Source organism: Monodon monoceros, unplaced genomic scaffold, assembly GCF_005190385.1.
Source record: "Monodon monoceros isolate NGI ecotype Baffin Bay Population unplaced genomic scaffold, NGI_Narwhal_1 Super_Scaffold_3, whole genome shotgun sequence".
NCBI lineage: Eukaryota > Metazoa > Chordata > Mammalia > Artiodactyla > Monodontidae > Monodon > Monodon monoceros.
In genome coordinates this window covers 28290989-28309967 of record NW_021703780.1, presented here as the reverse complement: position 1 = coordinate 28309967, position 18979 = coordinate 28290989, and the positions used below count along the sequence as shown (strand labels likewise).

The window sequence follows — 18979 nt, the reverse complement described above, 5'->3', positions numbered from 1 at the left end:
TTGTTATGAAGTTGGATTTAGATAAAAAATTGTTACAATTTATTAAGAAACCACTAAGTGCCTGAAAGTTTTAAAATCTGTAGAATGGATATTAATACTTTTAATGTAACATAAAAATATGAATAATGCTTTTTTTAACATAGAAAAACTGAGGGGCAAAGACGTTAAATAACATGTCTAAGGTCATACATCTAATAAATGATAAAATTAGATTCAAATATAGATTTGTCTATTTCCTTTTCACTACCCTCTTCATCATTATTTTATAATTTTAAAGGAGGGGCTCAATCAATAAGTGGCTCCCCTATCTCAACCCGTTAAAAACTAGGGCCTACCTCAGTAAAAAACATCTGTTGCTTTAGGCTAAACGGGCCGCACTGTCAATGCTTATAACTTTAACATCATCAATAACTTCAGGGCTCAGAGCTGAGGGAAAGAAGGGAAGTAAAAATCTTATGTCAATTTAGTTATCAATTACCAAAACATTCTTCTATCAGGAAGAAGACTAGTAGGATAACATCAGTTTATAAACAACTTTCTGGGATAAATTAACTAAAAATATAAGTGAGCATTGTTTAGCAAGAGACACACTGCTGTGATTAGTTAATAAAAAATGTCTAAAAGCCTAGAAAGGATCCAATTCCTTAAAAATAATCCCCAAGGTAACAATGGTTGAAAAGAATGTACTGATAATAAAAGTCAAGCAGCTAGTACCAGTTTTGTGTGCTATTCCCTCAGAGAGATATGCCCAACTACGAAAAGGGGTCATTAAACTAGTGCAGTCCCTGAGCTTCTCACTCCTCCCTGGGAGCTTAGCAGGGTTCCTGTCTCCAGGCGTACTTCGTGGTGACCCACTGGCCCTGACCTCACGCTCCATTACTCAGGCTTCGCCTCACCCTCCCCAGGAATTTGCCCTAGAGAAATCATTCCCCAAATTGCATTGTGCAGGAAGACCTGGATCCTGGGGAGGGAGAAATGACAAGCTAGACTTTTCTCACATTTCTTTTAAACTAGAAATGTGAACAGGAGGGAAAAAAAGAGTATGTGTACATATATGCATGTACAAGTTATATAAATTTACAAAAACATACTGATTATAATATACACAGGAATGGTGATTCCTCAGTTTACAAGTAAAAGGTGCCTTGCAGGTAAATTACAAACCAGAAAGGTTTTCAATGTAGAGATGGGTGACTGGTTACCAATATTTAGAATTATTTTTGAGGGTAATTTTAGCAGTTCTGTTCAAGTGATGCTTTTCAAAAGACTGCTATTTTTCTGAGTGGAACATATGTCAGGAGAGCCGGATAAAAGCCTAATAATTAAAAACATATCTATTATTTTTTAAAAAGCTTTATAATCTTGAAGGAAAATAAGATGGGTTCTAAATAGCCCATATACTTATTATGCTGTTGCACAAACGTTTAAGAGCATGCTTCATCTTTGATTTTAATGCCACATTTCATACATGGAAAGGGTAACCAATCCTGTCTACGGGTTTAGCTTTTGGCTTGCTAATATTCTCATCCTACAGATTTTCACTAATCTGCCACATCATCTATTTCCTCCCTCCCTCCCTCCCTCCCTCCCTTCCTTCCTTCTTCCTGAAGTAGGACTTCTGTTCTTCTTCACTTCTTTAGCCAATTCCCTTTGTGTTAAGAAATTAATTTCTCTCTCTACCATGACATGAACAGAAATGATAAAATCTTTTACTTTACATTTCATGGCCTCTGGTATTTTTACTTATGATGCTCTCAGTCCTACTACATTTAGCATGGGTAACTAAATAAATATCCCTCTCTCCAATCTAATGATTCTCAGACTTGAGTAACTGATGGACCCTTTCTTTTGTATAGTAAAAAATTTCTTCTCAAACTACAGTATTGACCTAAATTATTCTACTTATGATAAACTGCTGTTTTAATATAGAGATGGTTCTGGCTAATGTGGTCAGTTTCTCTTTTTTTTCTTTTTTAAATTTTTAAAAATTGAGATAGAATTGACTTCCCACATTGTATTAGTTTTAGGTGTACAACGTAAGGATTTGATATATATGTATATTGCAAATGATTACCGTGATAAGTTTAATTAACATCCCTCTTTTAGCAGCCTTCAAATATACAATACAGCATTGTTAACTATAGTCATTATGCTGTACATTGTATCCCCAGGACTTATCTTACAACTTACTTTCTTTAATTACATTTCTATTTATGTATAAATATTTTTCATAGATAAAATATAAAACAAAAGAATCTTCTAAATGAAACATTTATCCAGTGCAGTCTTTCATTTCACTAGCAAATAAACACTTGGAACTATTAAAACAATTAATGTAACTTGGGTTTCCTAAGGGCAGAGTATCCAAAGGAGGTCATATCAAGAGGAACTTACATTTCATTTGCTGGAATCCCCACTTGAATAAGACAGAAATTCTGGCCTCTGAAAACTTTTACCCATGCATTTCCTGGAGTCTTTAGAATGTCTTTACTATTTCCCAAATTGGCCTTTACGGTCTGCCTCTTTGGGCCCCTGGCTCATGGCCACTCTTGTGCGTTAGAACTGGCGCTGGTCCCCTGACATTCTGAAGTCTGTGCTTGGGTCTTCAGATGTGATTCTTTGAATTCCCATCATGCTACGTTGCCAGATAAAATACAGGATGCCCAGTTAAATCTGAATTTCAGATAAGCAAAGAATGCAATATTTAGAACATACTTATACTAAAAAAAATTTTTTTTCTTTACCCAAAATTCAAATTTAACCAGGTGTCCTGTATTTTTATTTGCCAAATCTGGTAATCCTACCAGGTGTTCGAGCTGCCTCTCTGCAGGCTTTCCCAAGCTGAAGTCACATGTGTGCTGTGTATAGGTGGGGGAAAGAATCTCTCTCTCTCTCTCTCTCCCTCTTCTGGTGGTCCTTTGTTTCCTAAGCCCAAAGGCAATCCTTCTGTGGCACTTGTATCTCAGGACCACTCATAGAAACAGCTTTCAGTGTCTTTCTGTGGCTATCTTTCTTTAGGGTTTAGGCACAGCCTTGGAACAGTAGGCTGGCTGGGATGGGCTTTTTTCCTGTCCCCTTGCAATTTCCCCCAAGGGCTTGTTCCACAACCTCCCCTGTACTGGCTGGCTCCACACAGGCAAATCAATGTATGTAGTGAAAGCTACCAGCCCTACTGGTTCATTAGGCACATACAGTTATATTTTAGCAAAGACTTGCTAAAAGTCTATAATACAAGTTAGACTGTGATTGAGGGAACTGCCTTCAAAGTACCTCTAAAGTGTACAAAAGTTGTTTCTGCCTTTGGAAGCACTTAGAGAAGCTCCATGGAAAAAGCAACTTTTAAGAGATGTGAATTTGACAGTGTGAAAGAAATTCCAAGCAAAAGGAACAGTATGAATGAAGGTAAGAAAACAGGAAGGCTGTGGGTGGGTCTGCTTCGGTTTGGTTGCAGCATAAGATGTACTGCAATCTGAAACGTCAAATAAGTTAGAGCCCTGGTCAAGAAAAGTTCTCAATGGCTATGGTCAGGAGTTGATAATGTCTTCTCCAGGCAATGGGCAACTCTAGCAGGATCTGGTCAGAGGAAAATGTAATCAAGAGATGCAGATGATCTTGTTATACAGGCTAGGTTCCAAGTGTGAGAAATGATGTGAGAGAGGTTAGATTATTGCCTAGATAAAATAGGTAAGAGGTAATGAAAGCCCAAGGGAGAGACAGTGAGAAAGAAACGAAGAAGAAATTTGAAAAGGAGACCTTGGTCTTCAACCTTGATAATCCATTATAATCATCAGAGGAAATTTAAAAAATTTCAGTGTCCATGCCACCTCCTGACTGAGTCAGAACCTCTGGAGATGAGATCCACACATCAGTATTTTTAAAGCTCCTCTCATGATTCCTACACTCAGCCAAGACTGAACACCTCTACTGCAGAGCAGAGGTTCTCATACATCTACAGGAGTCAGAAGCACCTGGAGGGCTTGTGGGACCTAATCCCTAGTTTCAGTAGATCTGGACTGAGGTCCAAGAATGTACATTTCTAGCAAGTTCCTAGGCAAGGGGGATGCTCTTGGTCTAAGGGCCACTGTGGCATAGAATGAATTAGCTCTTACTCTTTACATGTCTCGGCTGGGTAGGGGTGGCGGGAAGAGAAGAGTTAATCATAGGTGACTGAGATTCTGAGCCCGAGTTAATGACAGAACAGAGATGCCATTCAAAGAGTTACAGACCTGGAAGAAAACTGGTGTTTGGCTTGAATGAGAATATTGAGAGAACACACCATGAAAAAAGACTTGCATGGGAGTAATTATAAATATGGGAGTAGTAAGGGGAGTGAACCAGTAAGAGGTAAAGAACCATCAGAGATGTAAGAGGAGAATCAGAATGTCACAGCAGCCCAGAGGGGAGAAAGAGGCCAAGGCTAGCTCTATTGAAAATGACAAAAATATACAAACTCTAAGATATTTCCAGACCCAGTGAACACTGAAACCAAGGTCCCACAGTCTCCTTAACTGTTCTTTACTGTCCTTAGCAAAGACTGGTCACATTCAGAATGATGATCCTGGAGGCAGCTCAAGCTCTTTGGTGCAAAAATCAGAAGGATCTACACCCCTCATATTCTACTTCCTCAGTAAATAGCAATGACTACCATAGGATAGAAAGATTTTCAGCTTTGAGGTCTGAAACAAAAAGGGCTTTTCATCTAATCAAGTGTTCACAAGAAAATCAATTAACCAATTTTAGACAAGGGCAGAATATCACTGCTCAAAGAGTTAAACCGCCAGCACTTGTTAAGAATTTACAAAGAGCCAGGTGCTGTTCTAAGTGCTTTAGGGACCAGAGGCATCAGCATCACCTGGGAGCTTGCTAGAAATGAAGAATCCCACTCCATCCCAGACCTAGTGAATCAGAATCTGCATTTCTATCAAGCTCCCCAGGTGACAATTAGAATTTGAGAAGCCCCGCTTTAAGGATCATAAACTCATTTAACCCACATAATGATGGGAAGTCAGGGCTATGATTGAAGGAACTGAGTTACAAAGAAGTTAAAACACTTGTACGAAGTCATAGAGCTAATGGAACAGAGTAAAGATGTAAAACTAGACCATCTAGCTCAATAGATCCTAATCAAAATCGTGTTATACCAACTCTCAAGAAATTCTCAACACAGCCCTTAGCACCTTCACCATTACATTTTACTTCCATCCACAATGGCTTTCGTTCAGGGTATCTAAGGTACCATGTCTTCCCCTTCATACTCTTGCTTCTACCATCTAACCCCACCATCTAACCCAGATCTTAGCTCACAGTTACTCCCTCAAGGAAGTCATTTCTAAGAGCCCAAGACTTGGTCTACTACTCTTACAGCACCATGCAATTTTCCTCTAGGATAATCTGTAATAATAAATTTATTTGATTTTTGCCTTTTCTACTAGACTCAAGCTCCTGGAGGGTCATGCACCACATCTGCTTTATTCCTCACTCAATCTCCAGTGCCCAACACAGGGCCTGACACAAAGCAGACACTTATAGTACATTACGTTAGTTAGTGTATATGAATGACTTTTGAGTGTACTGTACATCTTACCCACGTTAGTATGACCCACAGTGACAATCAGAACTGCACACGCTCTCTCTCCATGTAATTAAGAGACCTGGTGAGGTGACAGAACATACCTGAATGTTCAAAGGGCAGAAAGAACTTTGAGGCCGAGCCCTAAATGTCCAGGGAAGCCTCCATCTAGCTTGAACACCTGGAGCTGCTTTCAGACCCTCCTGAAGCTATAAGAACCCTTTAAACATGTTTCTGTCTTCCAGAACCTGAGCCATCCTCTGCCTTCAGCCTTTGAGACAGCAGGGGGAAGTAAGAGTGGCACAGATGAAGCCTCTCCTTGTAGGGAGGGGAGCTCTGAAGGGAAAACATGGCTGTTCCAACACAAATCCTGTAACTAAAGAGACCCATTCATTTTAAGTGCTGCTCATCAGGTACCTTTCAGAGGCCCTGAATTCCCCTGAATTACAGAGAATGAGCCTTGATTTCAATGAATGGCTGTGCCATAATAATCCTGTCTGAGAAAGGCATGGATTGCAAAGCCACTTTAAAAATACTCTCCACTCTAATTTTATGTTTCATTTTCCCCAGATACCCTTGTGCCTATGTATAGTTCCTATACCTTGTGTTCTCATATAATATTAAGATGATCAGGCTAATGAGGACTTAATGTTGCTACTATTGTAAAATAACTGTAAAGGGGCTTGAGAAAAAATGTTGCTGGTTTTTTTTCTTAAAGAGATGGTTAGATTTAATTTCAACATTTTTGGAAAATATTGAACGACAGTAATCAGCTTTAAGCTCAACCAGGTGACAGGCCCAACTACAGATAGTAAGGATGAGCATTTCCTTAATGTCACAGAGGAATCCTAGAGCTTGAAGCCCATATTGGAGATGGGACTTATCTGATGTCACATAACTGGTCTTTACAGAACTGGGGTCAGAACTCAGGTCTCCTGAATATTTCTCAATTCAGTCTGCATTGTATTATCCCATGCTATCTCATCAATTCTTTTTTCCTGATGCCAATTTAAGACAGAAGTACTCAAGCCAGTCTGGCACATAAGCCCCTGGCTCAGAACCGTGGGTCACCTGACAGGTCTCCCACACTCAGTGGATCCTGGAGTCTCACCTTAATTTGTTCTGAGTTGATGTGAAATAATATTAAAGGTGAAATCATGTGCCAGTGAGGAATTTATTAAACTCTTTGTGGCAAGTTCCATGATAGTCAGATGGTAGGAGTTTGCCCACACTGGAAGCTTTACTCCCTTGTGGGTGAATAAGGGAAGTGAAGCTTCACTGCACCTTCACGTGGGCTGGTCTCCTGAGTGAGCAAGGGGACTGGTGTAAAAGAGCACCAGTGGTTTCAGCAGGGATTTGAGATGCTTGGGAATTACGGCCCTAGTTCTTCCCTAACACAAAGGGCTGTTGTCACAGAGAATAGTGCACGATGTACAGGGACCCGGTATAGTACCGTGGTTAAGAATATAAACTTCAGTGCCAGACAGACCTGGATTTAAATCCCACTTCCAACATGTACTACCTTGGGGACCTCTTAGAAGTCACTTGACCTCCTGGTCTTTAGGTTTAGGTTCCCAACTTATAGAAGGGGAATAAAAATATTCTTCCTGATTCATAAGCTTGTAAAAATGACATGCTGTGTATAAAACACCACATTGGTTAGGACACAAACTGAACATTCAATAAGGTAGCAATTTTTTTCCCTTATTAAGAGAGAGAATCAGGAATGTAAACTTTAATCTAAATATAAGAGAAGACCCTGACACAGCTGTCTCTTGAGGTTTTAGAATGAATTAGGGAAAGAAGTCTATGGAATAACTTTTCCTGGAAATCTCTGAAAGTAATGCTGGTCTTTACTTTCCATGTTGACTTAAGTTGCTCTCCCATTGAGATTGGAACTAAATAATTAATGGCAACAGCCTCCAAATTAGGAAGATGTACTCAAAATGTGCCCAAAGAAACACTCTTTTAAGAAGCAGGAAAATCTATCTTTGTTCCTCTTCTTAAATGTGGTACGTTGCGGCACATACACTTCACTTAAACATCTGTTTAGAGGTGTGTATTAATGGAATTTAATGGGGAGGACAGGCTGCAGGGGAAGCAAATATGCTTCATTTGTTTCTCACCATTTGCCATGAACCACATTTCTCTGTTTCCTCTTTACTTGGCCTTTTTCAGTGGTAACAATTAAGAACTAGGGACATATGGAAACTGTTACTTTCTTGGAACTAGCAGATGGAAAAGTGAGGTTATCATGGCCTACCTAAGAAGCAGGGAAATATTGCCTGTAACCACTTGAGCCCCCTGAGTTATAATGACAATATTTCTTGGAGTCCAGAGCAGTCCTTGCTTAAGGATTTTGAGTGCCTGTCTCATTTTAATCAAGAGACTGGTTCCAACAATATGTTATGTGTTTAATTTCAAAATTCAGCCTGGCTGCACTGTATTGACTTATACAATATGTATGTTTAACTAAGTAGAAAAAATGGTCCCCGAATTACCAGGGTCCAAAAATTTATAGAAATCTAGAAAGTGTAGAGAATACCTTTAAAGTAAAAGCACATCATAGAATTTGAAAAGTAATGATAACTTTGCAGTGTTACAGTATAAAAGAACAAATTAATCAACAGACCGACCAGTGATGTAAATACTGTCTGCATAGAACTGGACAAGGTTGGGGTGGGAGGTTGTGAATAGTACAGAAGGAATGTAAGACTTGACCTCTGTGCTTACTCAGGGGTATAATAACGTAAAGATTATAATGACAGGCACAATTGTAGAGTTCGTATTATATAGGTGTAGGAATTTCAGATTCTGGTGTCTTTTCTATGCAGCTTTAGAAAATGTGTGTATGTCTCATTTCTTCTGTAGTATTCTAAGCTGACTGCTCCTTTTTTCATATCAGCTTTATCTGAGCCTCTCTTTGGAATTCCACACCAGCAACTTTTTGTGTCCCTGCTTGTCTGGATCACCTTGTCAAGATAATCATGTTTATCAGAAGTTCTAAACCTTTCTGTGCTCAGAACTACTTGGGTGTCTTAATAATATTTGGAAGATGCCCTTCCAATTGTCATAACTAAGATTTCTGGCCGCTCCTTTCTGTCAATCAGTGTTTATACATCTTCAGACTACCTCCAGGCTCTGACCTACTGCTTCTTTTATGTCAAGAGATTGCCAATTCCTACTCACACTATCCAGCCCCTGCCATTTATTTTGCATTTTTCCTTAACTATTGATTCTCTGCCCACCAACAGCATTATCCAGCACTAAAATTTTCCACAGTGGCCTGAGTTGGGAAGATCGGTGACCCAAGTATGACAGAGGAAAGCAACATTAATTAGAGGGCCAAGAACTGTGTATATAAAAATTTCTCTCAAATCTCATACAACAGAAGTTCTCAAACTTTATTGTGGGTCAGCATTCTAGGGACACTCTTTGAGTATCACTGTCACACATGAATTAAAATCATTTCCAGATCACATATGATCAAAACAAAAGCCCATCTCACTTTGCTCTGTGCCAGGGAGTTCTTCACCTGAAAGGCCTTGCAGACTCTTTGATAGGATTCTAGGTATACCTGGAATTCCACCAATTATATTTTATATTACATTAGCACGTGTGATATATCTGGATGCTTGAGAGGGACCATTACTCTCAGAAGATTACCAAATAATTCATTTTCCCAAAAATAGCTTAAGGACCCCACTGACAACATGCAAAGAGAGTCAAGCCAATGCATTTGAGGAGACATTGATATTAGAATGTAGCAGAAGAAGGGCTTTACAGATTAGAGAGCCAGTGTATAATTCTCCTGTTCTTGTTATGGTTAGTAGAATAATTTCACTAGTACTACATGGCCCTTTGTAATCAATTACTCCATTCTTTGATTATCCACTGACTCCGATCAAGATGCAGATCAACCAACCAATCAGCCAGAAAGTTTAGACAGAGCACCTATTATAGGCCTAGCCTAGTGGACCCAAAGATTGCAGAGTCCCTGCTTGCAGGTAACTCAGGGTGAGGACCCTGACTTCTACGATTAAGCGCCATTAGGGTAAGAACCTTGGTTTTCTTGCTCCAGACTGTCTGTGCCTAGAAGAGCACCCAGTAAATCATAGGAACACAACGAATCATTATTAAAGGAGTGAATTAGAGACCTCAGGGGTTTGTATTGTAAATGTCATAATGATATTGCCGGCTAAACAAAATGCCCACGGTGGTTGACTGGACAAAGCCCTTACACCTGGAGAGTACTGCTGACTCAAGGAAATAAGGGACTTAACTAAGACTGCATATTAATAAACTGCAAACCTGCTTCAACAGGGAAAACAAACTGAAGTTTAAATATGTCACAGTTTCAAAATCTTTCTTTACACCAGATGTTTAGCACAGGACTCAGTTAAACGACTGTAGGCGAAGAAGATCGCCTTTTCACTGCATCCTTTTCTGGAGCAAGCAATAATGTTGATGGCAAAGGATTCAGGAAACGGAATGCATGCAACCCAACCACATACAGTCATCATGCTCCCTTCGGTAAGTGTGAGGCAGGCAAGCCCTTACCTAGATTTCAAGCTGATGAATCATCTGTCTAGTTTCACTAAAACCCCAAGGGACTGCTCCTCTGAACAAGGGGCTGAAACCCTGTCAGCCTCTGGATACATTTAAACAAGGACAGTATGTTAAAAGGAAGCAGGTTATGGGATTTCCTGAGGAATTCTTAGTTTCTTAGTGCATTAAATCCTCCTTCAATTCAGGAAAAATAGCCTTTTTATCTCAAAAATCCTGAGAAATGTATTTTTAAAATTGTGTACAGATGCTGTATCAAATAAATAAACAGAAATATTAGCAATTTTCTATGTTTGGCCACCCATTCATTGAAACTGGGGTCCCTCCTATTCCATGATCTCCCCAGAAGCACACACACATCCTCATACACATTAGAAGAAAGAAAATTCCTTCTTCTTGGGAAACACCTGTCTCGGGAATTCTTGGCTGTGCAGCCTCTGAGCATGCACAGGGTCAAGCATACAAATGGTGCAGTGACTCTTTTGGAAGTCACATTCGTCCCTGAAACTTCAGTCACCTGGAGACTGCATGCCTCATTGCCTGCAGCAGCTCAAACCTGACAGTGTGGAATGAGTTTAGAAATCTCATCTGAGCAACAAAATCTGAACTGAGTTTAAACAGTAACATCTATTTAATGCCGAAATTATCATTCACGGCAACTTTTGCTGACTGGGGATTTTTTCTTTTGCTATTGGGCTGTTATAATAATCTTGCTCTGGTTTGGACTGTGTGTGTGTGTGTGTGTGTGTGTGTGTGTGTGTGAAAGGAAGATAACAGGACTCAGTTAACTAGTACATCAGTTAGCTGCACATCTCTATTTTCACACATAGAAAATTTCTGCTGCTTCTGCTGTGCGAACACACATACACATAATTCCTGGAATCCTTACCCCATTCATACCCACTGCTTTCAGACACACACTCACAGGGCAGCGAAGCACAAACTCCCTACATGTCAACATCAAGCCAGGCTGAAGATGTAAATAGGTGGATATGGCACCAGGTGGATGTGTAATCAGTAATAAGAAATACATCGAGCCCCATAATGAAAAGAAATCGCCCAAATTGTTCAGGATCCCCCCTCCCCCTTCCATTCACTGATTTATTAACCCTGAACAAAGATGTAATTGCAGGGTCTCAGAAACAACTTTTTTCTTTTTTTTTTCTTTTTTGGCATTTGTTTTGTTTGACTTTGAATTTCTTGATATCTAGTCATGCCATTTATTGCCTGTTTTCTTCACTCAGTTGCCCAACGTTCCCCCCACCCCCCAAAATGAAAGAAGCATCAGCTTCTGAGTCTTAAGGATGAGACCTCTGCATTTTCTCTGCTTGTTTAGGGCAAGAAATGAAGTGCTGCCTCTTTAACTGGCAGAAGCATGCAAGAGGAGCGTACCTTTAATTTAGTGCTGGGATACCTCACTTGCACCCTGGCTGTTGTCTTATTGGAGACGGCAGCCTGCCTGAGATCCTCTAGCACTGAAATAATATCATCCAGCACGCATTTCTTATCCTGATTTCTCAACACACACAGATGGGAAAAAGTATAATTATAGCCCTTGTGGTTCACCTTCATTTCCAGCACGGCTCGGTGGGTCTGCAGGATCCCCTCAGCCTGGAGCAAAATATTGTCCCCGGGTGGGGAGAGGAGGATCACCCTGCCATACCTCCCGGGGGTGTGTAAGTCCGAATAGAGCTGGCTTTTGGACTGGTCCAGGGGGAAAAGGCTGCTGGCCAGGCTGCGCTCGATCTTGGCCAGGCTGTGGCTGGGAGCGACCAGGCGCTCCAGGTCGCCCTCGGGCTGGAAGCGGTTGAGCGCGCCGAGGCCGAAGGTGACGGTCAGGACTGCGGGCACGGTGAGGAAAAAGACCGGGTGCCGGCTCACGCACGAGCCCAGCCTGTGGCAGAACGACTGGAGCCCTCTGCGAAGCACCTGCCGCAGCATCCTCCACCAAATCCAGCTCGCAGGCGCTCCCGGCCGTCTTAAAAAGCACATGTGACATGTGTAAGCGCCGGGCTACCCCCGCCTCTCCCCCGTCCCACCCGCTCCGGGTCTGCCCCTCGCCCCACCGCCGCCGCCGCCTTCCCGCCCCCTCCGCGCTCACCCCTCACCACTCCACCCGGTCTTTCCCCGGCCCCACCTCCGTGCGCTCCTACTACTCTTTCAAACACTGCAGCAAGTTGCAGCAGGGCGGGCAGGTACCCACCGCGCGCGGGGGCGGGCGGCGGGCGCTGCGGGGGCCCTCTGGCCCACCCCTCCCCGGCCGCCTCCCGCGCCCCCTCTCACCGCATGAGCAGCGATCCCGCGGTCTAGCCCTTCATCCCGGTGCTGCAGTCCCACGGCCACCCTCGCTGGAGGTGGTTCCGTGCGGAGCGTCCCACAGATGTGGATTTCCTCTCCGTCCTGGTGGGGTTCGGCGCCTAACTGGAACCATGTGGCTCGGTGTTGTAAGAAGCAGACATGTGCCCCACGAGGGGGGGCGGGAGGAGGGAGAAGAGAAGGGAGGGGGCGGGGGATGCAGGGGGGACGGCAGCTAAGCTTTTCCTTTTTTAAGAGGCTGACAGTTATTTTTAGAGTTTTGTTTTCCTTCTTCCCTCCCCGCTGGAGTGAATGGAAGAGGAGATGGTGAAGGCGCCGCTGGCCCATTGGAGCGGTGGCGATTAGAACCTAAGAAGGGGGTTAGGGGTGGGGGGCTGGGGTGGGGGGCGTGGAGGACTCGAGGGCTTTTGGCGGAGGCAGCCTTTTCGCCTTTCTGGATTCCCCGTGCTCTCTAATTCGGCTTGTCGGCCCAAGAAAAGGAGCAGAGAGGATGATGCTGCATTTTTAACATACCACAAAGCATGCAAAGGATTTCCTTGCAGCGCCTTCCACGCTGTCATTCCCCAGACTGGGCGACTGCAGCCGAGGCTGCCAGAGACCCCAACTATTGGCGGTGCGTTGGGCTCTAGGGATCCTTCCTTGCTCTGGTGATTGGAGAAGAGGCATTTGCCAATAGCAGTCGCCTGTGGCTTAGGCGTGTGCGTGTGTGTGTGTGCGTGTGTGTGTGTGCGTGTGTGTGTGTGTGTGTTGGAAGTGAAGGTCCACAGACAATATGTGGTTCCTCATAAAATATTACATTCACTTTCTGTACTTTTGAAGTTTAGGACCAAAAGTTCTTAAGGCTTGTTTCAATCTCCTTCCCCCATTTTCCCTTCCACCCGTCATCCCTGAGAACCTCCATTTTCTCGTGGGAGTGGAACTCCAGAAACAAACGTCTGGGGACACCCATGACAAAATCTTTGAATAAAGAAGGTGAGATAGGTAGGGGGAAACACATTGGAGTCAACTAATGTATGAAACAGAGTCACCTTCACCACATGGGAAAGAAAACTCCCACCAGGTGCAGTTCCTCCCTCCATACCCAACAGTGTGAAGGTGAAGAACCCTTACCTGCAAATCAGATCAATTTCAAAAACTTTAATATTAATACGTGTGTGTATTGTTATTTTCTACCTATTGGGGCTCTCACAAAATCACGTTCCAAAAAGAATATGAAGGAATTTTGAGGCCAAATTCTAAAGTTTGATTGTAAACAGGAGATCTGCTTTCCGAAGTTTCTGTTCTTTCTGTATTTGCCCTAATAGAGAAGATTGAGCTTCAAGAGACGATTCCGCTCACACTCTCCTAATCACACTGAAAGGGCCCGTCCTTCATGAGATGCTTAGAGATGTACCCATCAATGCATACAAACAAGCCAAAGGACTTATCCGCTTAATTGATGACTTTATCTTTGCTAGTGTTTCAGTTCTTCAGTTAAGAGACCAATGAGACAGCAGAGAGCTCAGAAACAGGGTCAATGCTAAAGGTGGTGTTGTTCATAAAATTAAAGAAAAACCTTAGCCTTTTAAAATGGAAAGTGTTTTTGGTGACCATTCAGCTTGAATTCCTACCCAGGGCAGAAAAACCTTCTGTAATATTCCCAATGGTTCACTATCCAGCCCCAAGCTGCAAAATTCTCACATCTAAAAACTCACTAATTTGTCTAGAAATCATTCTGTTGTTAGGGTTCCTATCTGTTCTCACAACATTCATGGACTGGTTCTCCCTCTCCTTCACCAGGAAGAGTCCCCTTTGCCTCCAACTGTCACTTCATGTAATGTATTCTGTTAGTGCCACGTGATGGGAAATTGCTTTTGGCTATACAACAAAGAGGAAATGTGTCTGTCATTCATTTTCTACATCCTCTTCATTATATTAAGTATATTTGGCCATATCACCTACATGAAATTTTCTAATAGTCGTTTTGCAAAATATGGAAGAATAGATTTTAGGAATGGATGGTGTTGAGCAAGTTATCTAGCCCATCTTATAGATAAAAACATTTTGTAGATAAAGAACTGTAGAGATTAAGTTACTTAAAGGCTACCGTCAGAGTCATTTGCAGAGCTGACACCAGTGTCTGGTCTTGGTCTCTTGTTTCTGGGCCCAATGCATTTTCCCTGGCAGCTTTGGATTGGCCACATCCCTCTCTTTCTCACAGTGAACAAATATGTCAGAATTGTTTCCTCTCTTCGTACTCTCTCCATTTCCCACATCTCCTTCCCCAATAAATTCAATAGGATTAGAGAAGAATAAACATACCAATAGATAACTGACTAAATAATTTATGATACATCCCTAAGATGATACATTGTTGTAAGATTATAATGACATGAAAATATGTTCACTAAATGTTAAGTGAAAAAAGTATGTACAGTATGAAACCACTTTGAAAAATAGACCCATAGAAAAAAAGATTAAATCTCCATTAAAATGTCTGCTTATTGCAAGATGATAGGATTACAGGTAATTCTTTGAAAGAAAATAACTTCTAAATTTTAGAACAGTTCAGGTTTGGGAAAAATTGTGAAGACAGTACACAGAGGGCCCTTATACCTCACACCCAGTTCCCTATTATCAATATCTCACATTAGTATGGTACTTTCATGACGATTCATGAACCAGTATTGACACCTTATTATTAACTGAAGTACATACTTTATTCAGATTTCCTGAGTTTTTACTAACATCATCTTTTGTTCCAGGATCCCATTCAGGACACCACATTGCATTTAGTCATCCTATCTCCTTGGGATCCTCTTGGCTCTGACAGTTCTCAGATTTTCCTTGTTTTTGATGACCTTGACAGATTTGAGGAATGCTGGTCAGATACTTTGTAAAATGTCCCTCAACTGGGAATTGTACGATGTTTTTCTCATGATTAGACTGGGGTAAGAAGTTTTGGGGAGGAAGAACACGGAGGTAAAGTGCCCCTTTCATTACAGCTTATGAAGGGTATATTCTATCAATGTGACTTGTCACTACTAATTGTAAAGTTACTCTTCTTCCATCCACCTTTCCGCACTGTCTTTTTTGGAAGGAAGTCACTATGTACAGCCTACACTTAAGTAGTGGGAGTTATGGTCCACCTCCTTCGTCCTTGAGACTGGAGTCTCCATAAGTTATTTGGAATTTTTCTGCATGAGATATTTGTCTATTCTATTCTATTCCATTCATTTGTTCAATATTTTGTATCAATACAGATTCATGGATATTTCTAGATATTTCTTTATATATTGCGTTATAATTTGATACTACTTTGTTTACTTTGTTGCTCAAATCGTTCTAATTTTGGTCATGAGGAGCTCCTTTGACATATCCCATTATTGTGGGATACCTTTAAAAAAATTATTCCTTATTTTCTGGCACTGTAAGATATTCCAGGCTCATCTTGTATCTTTCCTGCCCCAGTCCTAGAATCACCCATTTCTCCAAGGAGCCATGCTTTGTTTTATTGTAGAATGGTAACAGAAACAAAGATCTGGGTGCCATATGTGCTGCTTGCTCTTGGGATGTTATTGCTTCTAAGCCCTCTCAGCTGACAGAGAAAGGAAATACATGGGTCTATACTAATCCCTGTATATGTGTATCTGTATATAGTTCTTTATGTAACTCTCTGTATCTATATCAAGCTAAATATGTTTATACTTATGTCTCCAACTATAATCTATCGCCAGATGGATAATTGTAGCCTCTTCCCCTTGCTTACCTGTAACCTCCCACTCCAACAGTGAGAAACCGGCTCTGTGAGAAATTTTTAAATAACTTTGCTATAATGAAAACATATTAACTTTTAATTAGAAAAAATGTTTAAGGGAAAGAAGGAAAGCATGGTTTCTTAATTTTGATACTGTAAAAGTTAATGCCAAATACCATTATGGAAGAAAAGAATGGTTTCTTAATTGTGATACTGTTAAAAGCTAATGCCAGGGCTTCCCTGGTGGCGCAGTGGTTGTTAGTCCGCCTGCCGATGCAGGGGACACGGGTTCGTGCCCCGGTCTGGGAAGGTCCCACATGCCGCGGAGTGGCTGGGCCCGTGAGCCATGGCCGCTGAGCCTGCGCGTCCGGAGTCTGTGCTCCGCAACGGGAGAGGCCACAACAGTGACAGGCCTGCATACCACAAAAAAAAAAAAAAAAAAAAAAGCTAATGCCAAATACCATATTAGAAAGATAAATTATATGCTAAAATTAAAGGAAATGTTAGCAATGTTCTAGATCAACCTACGGGTTAATCTGCACTAAAACATCAGTGGATACCAATCATGTGATAATTCTAGTGAATCTGATGTAAAATCAAGCTTAATGTAAAGCTGAAAGCAGTGTACTTAGGGACCAATCAATAACAACACAATAATCTGTACTGTTTAGTTCATACAGGATTTGCCTTTTCTGATATATCTTAGTCAAGATCAGTCTTCAAGACTTGGAACTAAGTCGGATTTTATCCACTTGTCCTTTTGTAGGATAGGATAACGCAAGTAGGTGAACTTGGACACAGAACATCTGAGTTATAGGTTAGCTCTACAAATCACTTCGTGGGTGTTTTGGGCAAGACACCCAACTCTCTGAGCCTCAGTTTTTGTTGTTTATAAACTTGAATTATATTAGCCCACTTGTTCACTTCAGTCATATCACTATTCACCAAAACTCTTTACCGCTGGTGTATTAATTAATGCTGTAATACTAGCAATTGTAACAAATAATCCTCTAAAACTCAGCAGTGTAAAACAATGAAAGTTTATATCTCATTCAAGGTTAATAGTCTATTTTGGATATTCCTCCTGAGCAGGAACAGGTAGAACACAGAGACCTGTTTCCATGGGTCACTCATACGGCTTTCAAGGTCATTCCTAAGACCATTTCCTAGCCAGGCAGCTGAAAGGGGGAGAGAGCCTGGAGGAGCACATCTGGAAGGTTTATGGCACAGTCTGGAAAGAGGCATACATCACTTCCTCTTATATGCCTCTGATTAGAACTTAGTCACAGAGAAGCTGAATAATGCAGGTTAGCTGTGTATCTAGGGAGAAGAGGAAATGGGTATGATGATCATGGTGCCAACTCTCTCATCCCTTTCCTGGATTCTCTTGCCCTCTTTACCCAAGTCCCTGTTATATGTTCAAGGTGAACATCTGGTACCCTTTGTCTTTTCACATAGACCTCGTTGTTCTGCCACTGTCATCTCAAGCAGTGCTGGCTTTTGGGTTTTAAGAAAATGCTCTTGGGGCTCCTTCTGTGATGGCTTTAAGGAGTCTGCATTGGATCTTCCACACTTCTTGGTGAGGCCTGTTGTATCCAGGAAGGGCACATCTCAGAGGGAAAGTTTTAGAGGCAATTTGGTCTTTACCATGTTGGATATTTCCAACTGCACCTAGTTTAATAATAAGGATATTTCTTACACATGCATGACAAGATGTCCAGAAGAATGGCAGTTATAGAGCTGGTTAATTTAGGTTCAAGTGTGTCATTAGGAATCCAAGTCCTTTTCATCATTCTGCTTTGTCCCTCCCTAGAGCATGGACTCTGAACTCCGTGCTAGCTCTACGGGCAATACATCCAGGCAAAACAAGAGCCCAAGGAAAAGGAAGCTGCCTCTTTCTCTGCATCTCTCCTAAGAGTGAAGAAGTCTTTCCCAGAAGACCCCCAACAGATTTCCTCGTAAGTCTCATTTATCTAAGTCAGTCACTGATGAGAGGAATGATAACACAGTAATTGGCTTAGACCAATCTGGACTCTGGCTGTGGCTGGGAATGGGGCCAGCCTCCTGAGCACATTGTCATATGGGAGTTTATGTGGGGTTTATTTTGTTTGTTTTGTTTTAAACAAAAGCTTCTTTAGAAAGAAGCATGGTGTGATGGCAGGGATGTTTGAATGTGGGGCATCCAGCGCTAACTTTGGTGCTGAGCATTTCTGTGTGGAGCAAATTAGTTTCTGGAGACTATGCTTTCTGAATGGAAAATAGAGCTGTAATCAGACAAAGAAATTTTTCTGGTTTTTAATTTATTTATGCTAAAAAGCTTTATAGTGGTATACAAAGGATATTTGATATCTTTAAAATTGCCTATCTCTAAATAGGATAGAGATATACAAGTAGTATTCTCCTAGAAACTCCACTCTCTCTGATCACCGTATCTGTGTGGGATGAAACTGACTGACCCAAGGAGTCCATGCAAATTGTAAGTGAAAATTATAAGTTTAGATAGGATTTGCATTAACTGACAACCTAAAACTTATCATCTATAAAGTTGTGCATCAAATGTGGCTTACAGGTTCAGTCTCATTGCCATGTTGTTGCACCCGGTATGCTTAAAACCTAAAATAAACATCATTCTCATTCTAACAGTAAAATATCCACAGTACATATTCAAAAAAGGAACAAAAGGGTACAGACATCCACTTTCATACCCTTTATAAATAAATCATCAGGACTGAATTTTTGCCAGAGCTACTATCTTCCTGTGGTGGAACACGGTTAAAGTTCTGAAGAAGATT

The 18979-nt window shown here is 41.4% G+C and overlaps 1 protein-coding gene across 2 annotated transcripts in view; it reads right to left on the bottom strand.

Annotated features, from left to right (window-relative positions):
- LOC114907483 (patched domain-containing protein 4) overlaps nucleotides 1-12558 on the bottom strand; it is a 174103-nt gene extending 161545 nt beyond the window's left edge. The window contains exons 1-2 of one of the 2 annotated variants that reach the window (XM_029243192.1): nucleotides 12419-12558; nucleotides 11702-12113 (exon numbers count right to left, since the gene is read on the bottom strand). In XM_029243192.1, coding sequence (XP_029099025.1) covers nucleotides 11702-12113; nucleotides 12419-12423 — 417 coding nt within the window. In that variant the 5' untranslated portion in view covers nucleotides 12424-12558. Of the gene's footprint in view, nucleotides 1-11701; nucleotides 12156-12418 lie in introns of those variants that run through there. The other variant, XM_029243191.1, reaches the window with a different exon arrangement.
- Between the last annotated feature and the right edge of the window lie 6421 nt (nucleotides 12559-18979).